At 36.5% G+C, this 14,192-nt stretch overlaps 1 protein-coding gene across 3 annotated transcripts in view; it reads right to left on the bottom strand.

The window, feature by feature from the left end:
- Nucleotides 1-435: 435 nt before the first annotated feature.
- BICRAL (BICRA like chromatin remodeling complex associated protein) overlaps nucleotides 436-14,192 on the bottom strand; it is a 123,065-nt gene continuing 109,308 nt past the window's right edge. For all 3 annotated transcript variants that reach the window (XM_063443887.1, XM_063443885.1, XM_063443886.1), the window contains exons 5-13: nucleotides 13,336-13,404; nucleotides 11,486-13,081; nucleotides 11,255-11,336; nucleotides 9,775-9,860; nucleotides 7,787-7,848; nucleotides 6,371-6,516; nucleotides 6,093-6,187; nucleotides 3,410-3,512; nucleotides 436-3,310 (exon numbers count right to left, since the gene is read on the bottom strand). In XM_063443887.1, the coding sequence (XP_063299957.1) occupies nucleotides 2,553-3,310; nucleotides 3,410-3,512; nucleotides 6,093-6,187; nucleotides 6,371-6,516; nucleotides 7,787-7,848; nucleotides 9,775-9,860; nucleotides 11,255-11,336; nucleotides 11,486-13,081; nucleotides 13,336-13,404 (2,997 nt within the window). In that variant the 3' untranslated portion in view covers nucleotides 436-2,552. The remainder of the gene's footprint in view (nucleotides 3,311-3,409; nucleotides 3,513-6,092; nucleotides 6,188-6,370; nucleotides 6,517-7,786; nucleotides 7,849-9,774; nucleotides 9,861-11,254; nucleotides 11,337-11,485; nucleotides 13,082-13,335; nucleotides 13,405-14,192) is intronic.

Below are 14,192 nucleotides of genomic sequence, written 5' to 3'. Positions count from 1 at the left end.
GACTACACTGTGGGTTCATATGAAGACCCCACATGGCTAGAATCTAATGTTTCTGTTTAAATACAGACTAGTTGCCAATAATATTGCTATCATTACTAGGTTAGGAAATAGAGACTGCCCTGGTTACCCTTCCAACCAACTTAACTTTCTTGTTCTAATACATACATTTGATGAGTAGGAATAATATATTTGAAAACTAACTAAATTGGTGGAGCGAGGCATGTATTGAATCCAATTCACTATGCATGGCTATTAAGGAGACACTCCTGACCCCAAAGCACTTTAGCTTGCTGAAATGCTTTATGTGTGGAGTGTTTACTCTTTTTTTCATTTTACAAAAAGTGCACATTTTAAGAGAAATTGACACTTCTTATAAATTGTTACACCCACCTGGCTGTCAATCAGACAACATGTCCTTTTTACTTCCTGGTTGTTTAACTCAGTGGAGATAAACTCGAGAGACGGCAATTGTTTAGAGCAACTGCTTGCAAAAACGTCTCATTTAACTGCATTGTTAAGTCTGTGACACCCACAGAGAATCTGGGCTATGTTTGAAGGGGAGAGCTTGCAAATGTAGCAGACAATAGAACTGCATCTTTTGCAAGCTGTTTTTAGATATACCCACAATTAAACAAATGCATAATTAAAAGCATGCACGTTTTCATTTGGAATATATCTACTAAAAATCATTTTTTGGGGGGGAGGGGGATTGGCAGTGGTGTGTCCTTTTAAAGTAAATCATATTTACAGTTAGATCAGATCATATCCTGTTCAATACCTGTAGACAACAACTTTATAATAAAGTGATTTCTATATGCCGTTCAGAGTGAGTTCAGAACTATATTTAATGTAATTGGAATCTGACAGAAAAAGTAAAATTAAACTTGTATTTTTTTAATGAGTAAATACCAGGCAAAATGTTTTTGTTTTTTTAAGGCTAACTATAACTACATCAACCATGAACAATGGAAAATTATGGAAATAACTAGATATTTTTGAATATCTATTCAGATATTTGGACTTGAATTGTGCAAGCCAATTCTCAAATCACTACAAATCACTGTTTAGTGAATAAACCCTACAGCTTTCTTTAAAGGTCTTATTTCTCAGTTGTGGTGTAGTCTGACTGTCACCGACAATGCCCATCTATGAAGTGAGAGAAGAAATGAAGGCACTAAAAACCAGTTGGTTGGCTCACTCCACACCATATGGGAAGGAAAATTGTCCTCTGCTGCTTTCAACCAGCCAGGCTCCCACTCATAATCAGGACCCGACCAAATTGCTGCACTTTACACTCCTGCATGTAAGTCTGACTGTGCAGCAAAGTTTATATGTTTTATCCACCAGATACATTATTATGTCTTGTTTCTTCTAAGTATTGCTTACAATATCACTACTAGAAAATCAAGCAATAAAGTTGACGTTTACATCTGATAACAAGAGAAGCACATTTAATGGTATGTGTAAGCTGCACATGGAGTCTTTGATCATCAAAACTATTTCCTCATAATAGCATTACATGTTAGTATAAAGTGCAATCTCTCCAAACATAAAAAGCTGATCAAATGTCTCGTATTGCTAGCAAATACAGTTATGAATTAGAAGCACATTTTGCACATAGTAAAGATGTTTCCATATTAAGAAATGCTGCTGCTTTCATTAACATGTTTTAGCATGGATTCTGCATGCTTGGCTCAGTATTTGAATTAAAGGGCACTGTAGGCAGTATAATCACTTTAACTGATTAAAGTGGTTATGGAGCCTAGAAATTGCGGCACGAGATCTTGCATCACTAACAAATGCTTTACTTACCGAATAGCAGAGATGCTTGGTCTCCAGCAACCTGCTCTCCATGATGATACTTCCTCATACCATACTAGGGGTAGTGGGAGGTGAAAGGCTGAGAATGTCAACTGACAGTCAACAGCATATCGCTGTCAGCAATCCCCGGTATGAACTTGTGGCATGAGGCAGAGCATTACTCCACCTTTGTCATACTTTCAGTGGTGGCCGTTGTGACAGGCTGCAAAGAACCGAACATCTCTGCTAAATGGTAGGTAAGCCATGTAACAGTGCTGTGGGATCTGGCATCTGGGAACTTCAATCAGTTAAAGTGGTTATGGTGCTACAGTGTCACTTTAATAAGCAGAAATCTCATTAGAATCAGTGTTTTATAAATAAAATTTAAAAATATCTAAAATTGACTTTAAGGAGAAGTTTACATGTTATCTCCAAAAGGCATATTATTGTGAAAGTGGCATCATGTATTTTTCAATGTGCTGACATTTGTAGATGGTGTTTCAGGGAAGATTGCATCTTTACAGGAAAAAAATACATTGAATGAACTCGGTTTTAATCCACATGTAATTAAAAAACATCTGTTTCTCCAGATTCATCCTGATTGTCTATGGCAGGTATGCTCCCAACTTCTAGAGCTTCTCAGCTCTAGCAGGTTGTTGTTTGCAGAAATTCCTCTTGCTAGGTTCCTCTTCTTACTATTGCTCTCAAGCTACGTATCATATGCTTCCCGCAGAAGAATGTTAAAAGGTCCTCTAGCATTCTAGTATGCTATTTACAGCTGCTTCCAAAACAGAATCAGTTTCCACTGTACCTTCTCTAGAATCTGAATCTGAAATTGCATTGCCGGCACAGGATTCTTCTGTTGTGGTGGGGGAACCCTTTGCAGAACTGCTACTACTGACCTCTTTTTGTAAGTGCATTTCACCTAATTTCAGTTCCAGAGCATTTTTTACTGTTGCTTTTAAAGTCTCATTCAAACCTTTGAAACGTTTACCAGGACTTCTAGGGGAATCCTTAGACTCACCTCCACTTTCTGGAGAAGGCCATGGAGACTTATCCCGAAGGGATTTTACCTCTGTCATCTCCTTCTTCGATTCCACTGCACAGGAGGTTTGGGTGTTTGTTGCTTCCTTTGATGTTTTACAAATGATTCCAGGTTGTGAAGGGCAAACACTGGACTCAGTATTATCCTCAAGTTTTGTTCTAGACATGTTAGATTGTTTCTTCCTTAGAAGATCACCTGTCTTCTTCTGATCATCTTTATTAAGGTCTACACTGTTCACAGAAGAAACATTAAGGTTACAAGATGTTACATTGATATCAGGCACTACGCAAATCTTCTCATGATTTCTGGGTTCTGTTAAATCCGTTTTGCCTTTCTGAATATCCGTTATCGAACTGGTATTAATCAATTGTTTGCTTCTTTCCACAGAATGATCGCAATACTCTTTTTCCTCAACAGAATCCACCTGATGTTTGGAGGCACAACAAAACTCTGTCAGGAAGCCATCTGCAAATAAAGTAAACCGATATGAAAGAACTCACCAATATAACATACAATGAAACAAGTACGCAGTCTCACATTCTTTTAATTCACTGTTTAATTCACCTGGGTCAACAAGAGACATTCTTTTTTCCCGTGTCAGAGCAGCTCTTTCTTCTTGATTAAAAATTCGATCTAACATCACCATCTCTGCAGAAGGATTTATCCGCTAATATGGAAGAGAGCAAAATCATCAATAAGGATTTACAAGCAGAGATAAATAAATGCTACTTATCGGTGTGCCCTAGTTAAAGTGTACCTGATGCCTAAAACATGTAATTTGAATGCATAAAATACAAACAATAATTTATCTTAGAGAAAAAGGAACTAAAGGAGTCCACAATCAAATGAGGCTCCTGATCTGGTTTTAAACAAAGTCTACAGTGGACACTCGAAAGAAAATGTAACTAATACTGGAAAGTAAACTTGGAGTAAGTTTATATAAAATGCTACAAATAGCAATAACGACTATTCCTGAAGCATGCCAGTAAGAAATTAAATCATATAATTTTATTGGAGACAAGCAGGCAATATGCTATAGGAATAATGGCTAAGTAGCAAGGGGTATATTATGGTCTAAAAATACTATAAAGCTTGACAGAAAGCCCCCATAAATTGACAATTGGATAAAGAAGTATGCAAGTCTAACAGGGACTTAGAAGGGCAGCAATACTTTAAAACAATAGGATAAATCAGAAAAGTAATTAGAGACTTCTATAATTAGAACGCTCTCACCATTCAATTCTCGATATAAATAGAATACCTAGTAGAAGGATTTAGAGATGGGATAGACAAAACAACCCTCACCCTCCTCAGTTATCAATCTAAATAGTTAGATAAAGTACTTGATGCAACTACTAGGTAAAATGAGATAAAGATAGGAGGAGAGGTGATAGGCTAATAAATCCCTATAAATCCTAATAAACACCTTTGTGGGTGTTCTAGGCTGTCCCTATAAGCTAAAAGTCCAAGTCCATTTGATTACCCCTTAGCTAAATAGCCCATAGAAATAAAGCTCCAAGTTAAAGAAAAATAAATAAATAGGTGAAAGGTGTTAAACACCTAGTGCTCCCATAGTGAGTGAAGTGCTCAGGAAAAAAGGACCCGACGCGCGTTTCGGGTCCTTTTTTCCTGAGCACTTCACTCACTATGGGAGCACTAGGTGTTTAACACCTTTCACCTATTTATTTATTTTTCTTTAACTTGGAGCTTTATTTCTATTGGAGCTTTAACTTGGAGCTTTATTGCTATTTGTAGCATTTTATATAAACTTACTCCAAGTTTACTTTCCAGTATTAGTTACATTTTCTTTTGAGTGTCCACTGTAGACTTTGTTTAAAACCAGATCAGGAGCCTCATTTGATTGTGGACTCCTTTAGTTCCTTTTTCTCTATTTTATAATACTTTGGGTTTAAGCCCTAAGGTGGAGCTGGTACCACCAACTCTGACCACTGTGTGGCTCTCTTCACCTTGTAGTGAAGATTGCTTTATACACAGTTTCTTACATTTTTCTATCTAATCATTTATCTTGCATCAAATAGCTGCTCAGTTATTATTTTACTCCATTACTTATTACCTATCTTAGAAGAATTTGTCTTTGAAAATCCTTGGAACAGATCTGTTTATAAGGGCACGCAAAGCTCCAAAACCACTTCAGCTTTCTGTGTTTGTGTGATGCAAGGAGTCTCTGGTTGCAGCCCTTCAACATTTTGTCAAACTGTTTTCTAGTGGTTTAAGAATTGAATAGCTTTCCCTTGGCACCCAAAGATACACCCTACAGGTTTGCTGGAAAGATAATTGGAAGTTTAATTTTTTTCAATATCTGTCCAAATTTGATTGTCAACGATAACTTGTGAGCATTGGGCCAGCAAAACTGTCTAGTCTCTGGAGAATAGTGCAATTCCTCTTTATTGTGGTGGCAGCAGAGGGGGTAGGCTGTGAATACTGAAATAGACCCAGTTTTGTAAAAAAAAAATTAAAAAAAATACTTGAAAATGGTTTCATTAAAAACATCAGGACTGCACCCAAGATTCCTTGCAACTAAACCACTAAAATGATCTATTCCCTAACTTTTGATTCAGAGTTAAACAAGTTCTAAAGTAGAGCAATCAAACCTGGAAGAAGTCAAGAGCACTGTATAGAGTCAAGAGCACATAGTATTGTGAATTATCTGCCTAAGAGACAGATAATATAAATATAAATGAATGATTACATTATCTTAAAAGCTGCTCAATCATTCAAAATTTAACACAATATATTTTCTCAATGCTCTGCTACCAAATGTCAATAATTTCTTTTGATGGATAAGCGCACTTTTACCTGGCTCCAGACATTATCATCGTTATTGTAAAATATTATCAGTGCAATTCATCTGCAAAGTTTAGGTCAGAGAACTTGAGCTGGAGAATTGTTAACGATTATATATTTTGCAAGCTGTTTTTCATTTCTATTTAATTTTTAGTAAACAGATGACAAACTATAACTATAAGTTCATTATGCAGCAGTGAACATGTCTCAATCACTAAACCACAATGCTCCTGTTAAATGTTTCAATATCACAGTATAATTTGAAAACTGTAGCTCTACAAATATGGAAACAATTGTTATATACTAATTAAATAATAATGTTTAAGAAATCATTACAATGGGAGCACATGCTATTTTTGATTATGAATTTCCTATTTTCCAAAGCAGCAAATAAAACAAGTGAAAAAAAAACCATAGCAATAGTTATTTTGTTAATACGCACCATAGCATCTTCCAAAAGCAGCAGGCGGTACTTATTAAGCATTGCCTGAGTCTTTTTCAACAGATGAGTAGCCACAGCCTCAAACTCATCATCCACTGAAAAAAAAAATAGTGATGAAGTGAATCATTAAATATATCTTGAAAAAAGTCTGTTATTTTTCAATCAATGTAATGGGTTTGGAAATATCAAAACACACATACAGAATATTTGCATGCTAAATGAAAGAAATGTTTCACTGGACACTAAAATTTTTAATTTAGATGCCACTACACCAATACCTGTTTTCAAGTCTTCTTCAGTTGGCAGTGATCCTTGGAATACGTGATATGGAAGAAGTCTCTGAATAGCATCATTTAATGACTGGAATTGAGATTTATTAGGCAGTACACACTGCTCTTGGTCCTTGCGCAACTGCTGAAGAATTCTGCAATAAGAAAGTTATTTAAATTTAGAAGGTTAGAAATGTATGCTCAGAATATTCTTTATTTATAATATTATGAAATTATGGGTAAGATTTAACTAAGCTATCCATTCTTCAAAAAGAAAGCTCAGTGAACAATTCTTTATTCTTCAAGTGTAATATCATTAAAGGATCACTATAGTGTAAGGAAAACAAACCCGTTTTCCTGACACTATGTCATCCTTGGGGGACCCTCACCCTCAGGGTCCCCCTCCCGTGGTGCTGAAGGGGTTAAAACCCCTTCAGCAGCTTAGCTTAATCCAGTGCTGGGTTCCCTCGGCGCTGGTGACCTCTCCTCCCCGCGGACGTCAGCTCCCGAGTAGAGCGGAATGTGCATGGGCGGCAAGAGCCGCGCGTGCGTTCTAACAGTCCATAGGAAAGCATTTCTCAATGCTTTCCTATGGACGTTCTGCACGCAGGATGCGAATTTCGCATCTAGCGTTGCAGAAGCGCCTCTAGCGGCTGTCAGGAAGACAGCCACTAGAGGTGTGATTAACCCTGCTATGTAAACATAGCAGTTTCTCTAAAACTGCTATGTTTACATGTGATGGGTTAAAACCTGAGGAACCTGGCACCTAGACCAGGTCTACTTCATTGAGCTGAAATGGTCTGGGTGACTATAGTGTCCCTTTAAGAATAAAACATTGAATGCCATGCAATTTAATTAGCATCAGATGAACCTCAACTGCATTAGGGCACAACTTAATGTGGGCGAATGTCTACATAATTACAAAAGGACTTGAATGGAACTTTTTTTTTTTTTTTTTTTTTTTTTTAATATCCAATTGTGCTGCAAATATATTTGCATTAAAGCATCCAGATCTTTCTTTTTTAACAATATCTACTAGACCTGATAAAATATTCTTTCTAGAGAATTCTAAATTTGTATTGGTCTTATTGTAAAGATTAATTCCTCTAACTGCGGTGAAATCTAATTTCTTAAAGTCTCAGTGGATGACCTCTTGTTATTTGTCCTATTAATAAACAGAGCACCTGAGAGCCATGCTGTGCTCTCGATATATGTTTATATGATGTTATCATATCTTTTCTTAGATGCATTTATTTAAAGTAAATACTAAGATGTGACTTTCTGTTTACTTCAAGGTAATTAATAAACTGATTAAAGAGAATGGAACCGTGAGACACTCCTCTCCTCAGACCCATTTTAGTCTCCTGACCCAATGGTTAAAACTACTTGTGTATGCTATTATAATCACTGCCAAGAAAAACTCACAAGGTTTCCTTTGTAAGCTGTCTGGAAGCTGGTCTCTTCAGTAATCCTGGCTTCACGTCAACCTATTACAGGAAAAACAAATATGAATAAACTGTCCATATATCTCATCATGCAAAGAACATCTACAATCATTGAGGTGTAAGAGCTTTTATTGTACTTGCTACAAGGTTATTTACATGTTATATAATCGTTCTCCAGACAGATGGATAAAATGCCCATTGTGGCTGCCATGTTTATATTTTTTCTCTTATATGTATATTTATGAATTTGTTTTATTTTACTGCCCAATATGTATGATTTCAATTAATCTTTAGAAGTTATAAATTAAATATTGCAAGGAGTGAATTATGGTTTTAATGCGTAAACTTTACAAAATATGGCATGCTGAAATTACAACTTTAATAGTGGTCACAGAATCCAGAATCGCTACACAAAAATGTGTATTTGTAGAATGTGCATCCCTAGGCTATTTAACTATGACCATTTTCACACTTTTCCTTTAACCATTTTATCACAAACCGTGGTCATATTTGTTAGTTCTATTTAGTTTTTTGTCACATTTGTTTTATTTCGAGGGATATCACAAACACGTGTGTGGACCTACTACAGTAAATACTCCAAATTTGCATTATATTGTTCTCCATTACAATGATGTATACCTTTGCCCCTAATCTTACCCCTAATGTGATTTCAAGCGTTATTTACTTTGAGTGCTGAACATAGCTCATCTTTGATCTATCAGTCTGGGGCCTTTAGCTGTGGTTCCAGATGACAGAGGGGACCCTTACATATCCAATGATACCTGGTGCTCCCTGGTTCCAGCAAGATTTAACCCTGCTGGTACTTTTAATGCATGACCGTCAATGCCGTCAACGGACGTTAAAGCCCTGTACTCCAGGACGGCATAGACCATCATGTGGTACCTAAGTAGTTAATAGAAGAATAAAGCCAACCAATAGTTTATTCTCCTTATTTATACATTTCAACATGTAGCTTCATCCAGGATTCCTGAGTATTATATCACTGTTACACTTGGACACTTCTTAATGTATGTTCCCCATGATTTTTTTTGGTTTTGTTTTTTTAAATTGCTTGCTTTTTTCTAGTCAGCCATTTTGGCAACTTTTCTACAACTGCATTTTGCAACCAATTAGTTAATGTTGTTTAAAATTTGATAGAAATTATTTTCTATTTTCATTATATATTTAGAAAAGAACACTCCACACAGTTGGCTTGCAACCACACAACTGACTGAATGTTGAAATTCCAGATTTTTTGCATGATTGCTGACAAAACGTATTATTATTATTATGAGCATTCATACAGCACTAACCTATTCCGCAGCACTTTACAAAATGTGCCACGGCTTCAACTCTGGGTGCCTCAATACCAACACAGAGTGTTGAGACTCTGCAACATACTACATATGCTGCATTGAAATAAATACAGAAATTATTCCTGTACCCAACTGGGCTGTAAACATTCTCCAAACAGAACAATATGAAAATAAAACCTATCCAGCACAGTTCCCCTCTAATGGGAAATAATGCCATAGTATTTAAGAGCATGTAGTGTTTTCTTCATAAAACATTTGCTTGCACAATCTAATAGGAGAGACTGGCATCTTCCATCAACTTCATAATGCATTATTTTTTACCAACTGAAGAAATGCTGCAAAAATTCCTTGTCATTTATTTGCCCGTGGTATTATTGCATATATGCACATGTTTTCATGCACACTTTAAATTAATGGCAAACCAGAGAGTGAATGAAAGATCTCAGGCAGCTACTGGTTACAACAGACCTCACTTGAGAGACTCAAGTCTATGAATTTGCTGCAAAAAGGAATTTTTTTTTTTCTTTTGTTACCTTTTTAAACATATTTTAAATGCTTTATCTCTGTGTCTTAAAAAACAATCAGTAAATTAGATTTGACAAGTGTTTATGAATATCAATATATGAAACATTACAGTCTCAATAGTTCTAACCTCCATATTTTGCAGTGGAGATCCTAGCAGTTGTTCTTGTTGTTGAGTAAGAGACTCATGTAATTGTTTACTTCCAGAGTTGTGTCCTGCGAGATAAAAAAAATACATACCGTAATTGTATATATTTATTAAATTCAGTGTTGATTGTGTTGGCATCAAATTACGTAATGGTGCAGGTATTGGAGGTATTCCCCAAAAGGACCTCAATTATATATACAAAAAAATATTTCAGTTAATACCACACTCGCATACATAAAAATATGCATCAGAAAAAGAGAATCACGGTGTAAATATGTAAAAGTTCATTTATTGTACACTAGATACATCAAATTCATAAAAATAGAAAAAAAGACCACTGTCGCCAAATATACAAATTGATGATCTCATCTATGATACATGTGACAAATTTTCAAATTTGACAATTTTCCCAGACTATTTACAACTATATACAGTCCATGAACACCATATGTATGAAGCTGAAAGTTCATAAATATTCAGGTGGATCCACCACTAGATTGCTATTCAGTTTAAAAAAAGCAAAAAACAAAAAAGAAAAACAAAAAGAATGAAGAAAAAAGGAAAGAAAAAAGGGAAAAGGAAAAAGGAAAAATGACAAAAAATGCCCAGTCACACACAAGACAAGTAAGATGAGAGACCGCAATTGCAGACGAGATCAGAGGAGAATTGCTTCCAATTACTGCAACACTTGATAAAGGGATATTCTTTTGAACACCTCTCTCTTCCAACAGTCGATTGGACAACTGACTGCAAGTGAATAGATTTAATCCTGTGGTCCACATCTACAGTATGCATAATCTGTGGTGAGATCCAACCATTTTTTCATCATATAATCAGTGAACTTTTTGCAGTCCTTTGAACTTTTCAGTTTTTTCATTTTTTGTCATTTTTCCTTTTTCATTTTTTTTCTTTAATTTTTTTCTTCATTCTTTGCTTTTAGCAATCTAGTGGTGGATCCACTTGAATATTTATGAACTTTCAGCTTCATGCATATAGTGTTCATGGAATGTATATAGTTGTAAATAGTCTGGGATGTATATATTATGACATTTTGTCACATGTATCATAGATTAATTCATGGAGAGATCATCAATTTGTATATTTCTATTTTTATGAATTTGATGTATCTAGTGTACAATAAATGAACTCTTGCATATTTACACAGTGATTCTCTTTTTTTTCTGATGCATATTTTTATGCATGTGAGTGCGGTATTAACTGAAATATATTTTTTGGAATATATTTTTTATCACACAGGTAGATGCATATAACAAAGTTACCAGGACAGATTAAGAGCAGTTGGTGTCTTGAATCATTCCAGTTTTTACCTGGCCTAAATTTGTAACTTGATAAAATATTTATAACTAGTGTGTTAGTTAACATAAATACACAGTGAAATGGTTAAATTCTTTACAGATTAGTACATTTACTTTATCCTGTAAAAGAGATTTAGTAAGAATACCCGGCATATGTGGTTGTCGCAGTCCATCCTGGGTTTTCATTGATGACACAGGAGATTGATGGTTCATAACTTTATTGTGAACCTATGACAAGTAGAAAATATTTGATATATCCAAATTGTATGTTCTAATGGTATTATTTTTATTTTGTATAGCAATACTTAAATTTAAAAAGAAAACAACAACATGAAAACATATCTAAATACAAATAATCATATCTTTGTTTTAAATACCTGGCTGCAGGTGTATGTCTGCTGGGAGCCTGTAGTGGTACAGAAGACGTTGGTGGATTTAGCACTGGTAACCGTAACATGAGATTCATTCATTGCAGAATGGGTTCTGTTTTGATGTTGATCGCTGACAAATTGTTCATCTCTGGCAGAAGTCTGGTAAGATGGTCCCATATTCTGAAGTACTGTGTTGGAACCTACAACAGTGAAACGATTGGGGACAGACATGCTAGTGCCACTGTGGGGTACAGATGTATAGGTCGACCTAGTTTGAGCAGTACTACTTTGACCAGGGGACAAGTGTAAAACTGTAGGTGATATTTGTGACATTTGTCCATGGTTTAAAATAACCTGGCCTCCAGGTCCAGTAAAAGTCTGACCAGGTACAAGCTGCACAGCTGTGCCTTGGCTATTTACCATTTGCCCTGAGTATGGTTGATTATGTCTAACCATACTGGCTGCATTTCTGTTCAACATTAAATGATCTGCCGGGAGTTGACGAGAATTGAGATGGGACTGAACCAGTGGATTATTAATGGTCTGGATGTGCTGGACTGAACCAGAATTCACAGAGAGGCCTGTAGGAATGACAAACTGGTTTGGATGTCCAGGTGATTGCCCCATAGAAGAATGAATAACAATGCTACCTCCAGGATGTTGACCAACTTGGTTCCGAGGGCCCTGTTGATTAACAGCCATTTGCTGGCCTACTGAACTTTGAGGAGGGTTTCCAGAAGCGAAAGGCACCCCTTGATGGACATGATGCTGTTGTACGCCTATTTGATGCACATTGTATGTAGTCTGTTGTCCAATCTGCATAGGCTTAGGCTGAATGTTAATGTGGGCCTTATGGGTATTTGGTGTTGATCCTCTATGGATAATAATATTATGGACAGGTAAAGATGTGTGAAAGTTGCCACTGTTGAATGGAACAGCAACCGATTGCCCTCCTGGGCTTGCATTTGGACTTCCAAACATTGCATTGCCATTGGGAGTCTGCCTATGGACCATGAGTCCTGCGTTGGCAGATGCTTGCTGTCCGCTTTTCAGTATAATGTGTGATCCGTCAAGGTTATTAATAGTCATAACCGGCGACTGGTTATTAATAGAGCTAATTACGTGGATCTGTCCAGAACCACTATGATTACTATTAGACATATGCTGGTTAGGAATGATTCCCACTTGTTGCATAAATCCATGTTGCACACCTACTGTATTGCTTGCAAACGATGTGCCTACTTGTTGCTGTACTAGAGGCACATGGGTCACTCCTACTGAATGCAATGATTGACCTGAGTAATTAGGGACATTAGAAGCCTGAGTAAAAGATGCTGATGAGTGTGAATGAATTGAAACATTTGAAAACTGCGGTCCAGATCCTACACTGGCATCCAAATATGCCTCTTCTGCCAAAATTTGTTCTGTAATATTGGCCTCTTCCAGTGATTTTTGAAGAATATCTTCACTGAGATCGGGCATAGATGAAGATTCAAGCTCATCTTCAAGAAACTGCAAGCTACTTGACAACTGTAATCCATCATTGGATCCTTCCCCCACGGGATTGTGAGTACTTTTGATGGATGATTTAGGATCCGCATGCTAAAAAATATAATGTTAATAAGATTTGTTAGACTGACTTTTAGGAATCCTCTAAGACTTAACAATAGTTACAGATATTATTCTACTAAATATTTAATTTAATAGGTTTGCTGCTACCAAATTGTGTTTAATGTCAGCGCCTTCTACCGAATAAAAATGTGGGGGTGGGGACACAACACAATATCACATATTGACAAAGGTATTAACAAAAACATTTTATAATTGAATAAAAAGTTTCTTGTAATGATACTTACAGTAATATGGGCAAATATGGAATTTGAGTTGGGCGATGAAAAATCTGCATTCATTAATTCATCTTCAGCCTGCAAATTGTGAGATAAGAATTAATTAAATACACTGAACAAAATTATAAACACATCACTTTTGTTTTTGCCCCTATTTTTCATGAGCTGAACTCAAAGATCTAAGACTTTTTCTATTTACACAAAAGGCCTATTTCTCTCAAATATTGTTCACAAATCTGTCTAATTCTGTGTTAGTGTCATTTCTCCTTTGCCGAGATAATCCATCCACCTCACAGGTGTGGCATATAAAGATGCTGATTAGACAGCATGATTATTGCACAGGTGTGTCTTAGACTGGCCACAATAAAAAGTCCACTCTAAAATGTGCAGTTTTACCGTATATGGTGTGGCCACCATTTGCCTCACGCAGTGCAACACATCTCCTTTGCATAGAGCGGATCAGGTTGTTGATTGTGACCTGTGGAATGTTGGTTTACTCCACTTCAATGGCTGTGCGACATTGCTGGATATTGGCAGGACCTGGGAAACGCTGTTGTATACACCGATCCATAGCATCCCAAACATGCTCAATGGGTGACATATGTGGATTTGTGTACAGATCCTTGCAACATGGGGCTGTGCATTATCATGCTGCAAAATGAGGTGATGGTCGTGCATTAATGGCACAACAATATGCCTTAGGATCTTGTCACAGTATCTCTGTGTATTCAAAATGCCATCAATAAAATGCACATGCGTTTCGTTGTCCATAACATACGCCTGCCCATACCATAACCCCACCGCAACCATGAGCCACTCGAGCCACAATGTTGACATCAGCAAACCGCTCACCCACACGACGCCAT

The sequence above is a fragment of the Pelobates fuscus genome, chromosome 2 (genome assembly GCF_036172605.1).
Source record: "Pelobates fuscus isolate aPelFus1 chromosome 2, aPelFus1.pri, whole genome shotgun sequence".
Taxonomy (NCBI): domain Eukaryota; kingdom Metazoa; phylum Chordata; class Amphibia; order Anura; family Pelobatidae; genus Pelobates; species Pelobates fuscus.
Note: the sequence above shows the minus strand (reverse complement) of the source record. Positions and strands in the feature narration are given on the sequence as shown.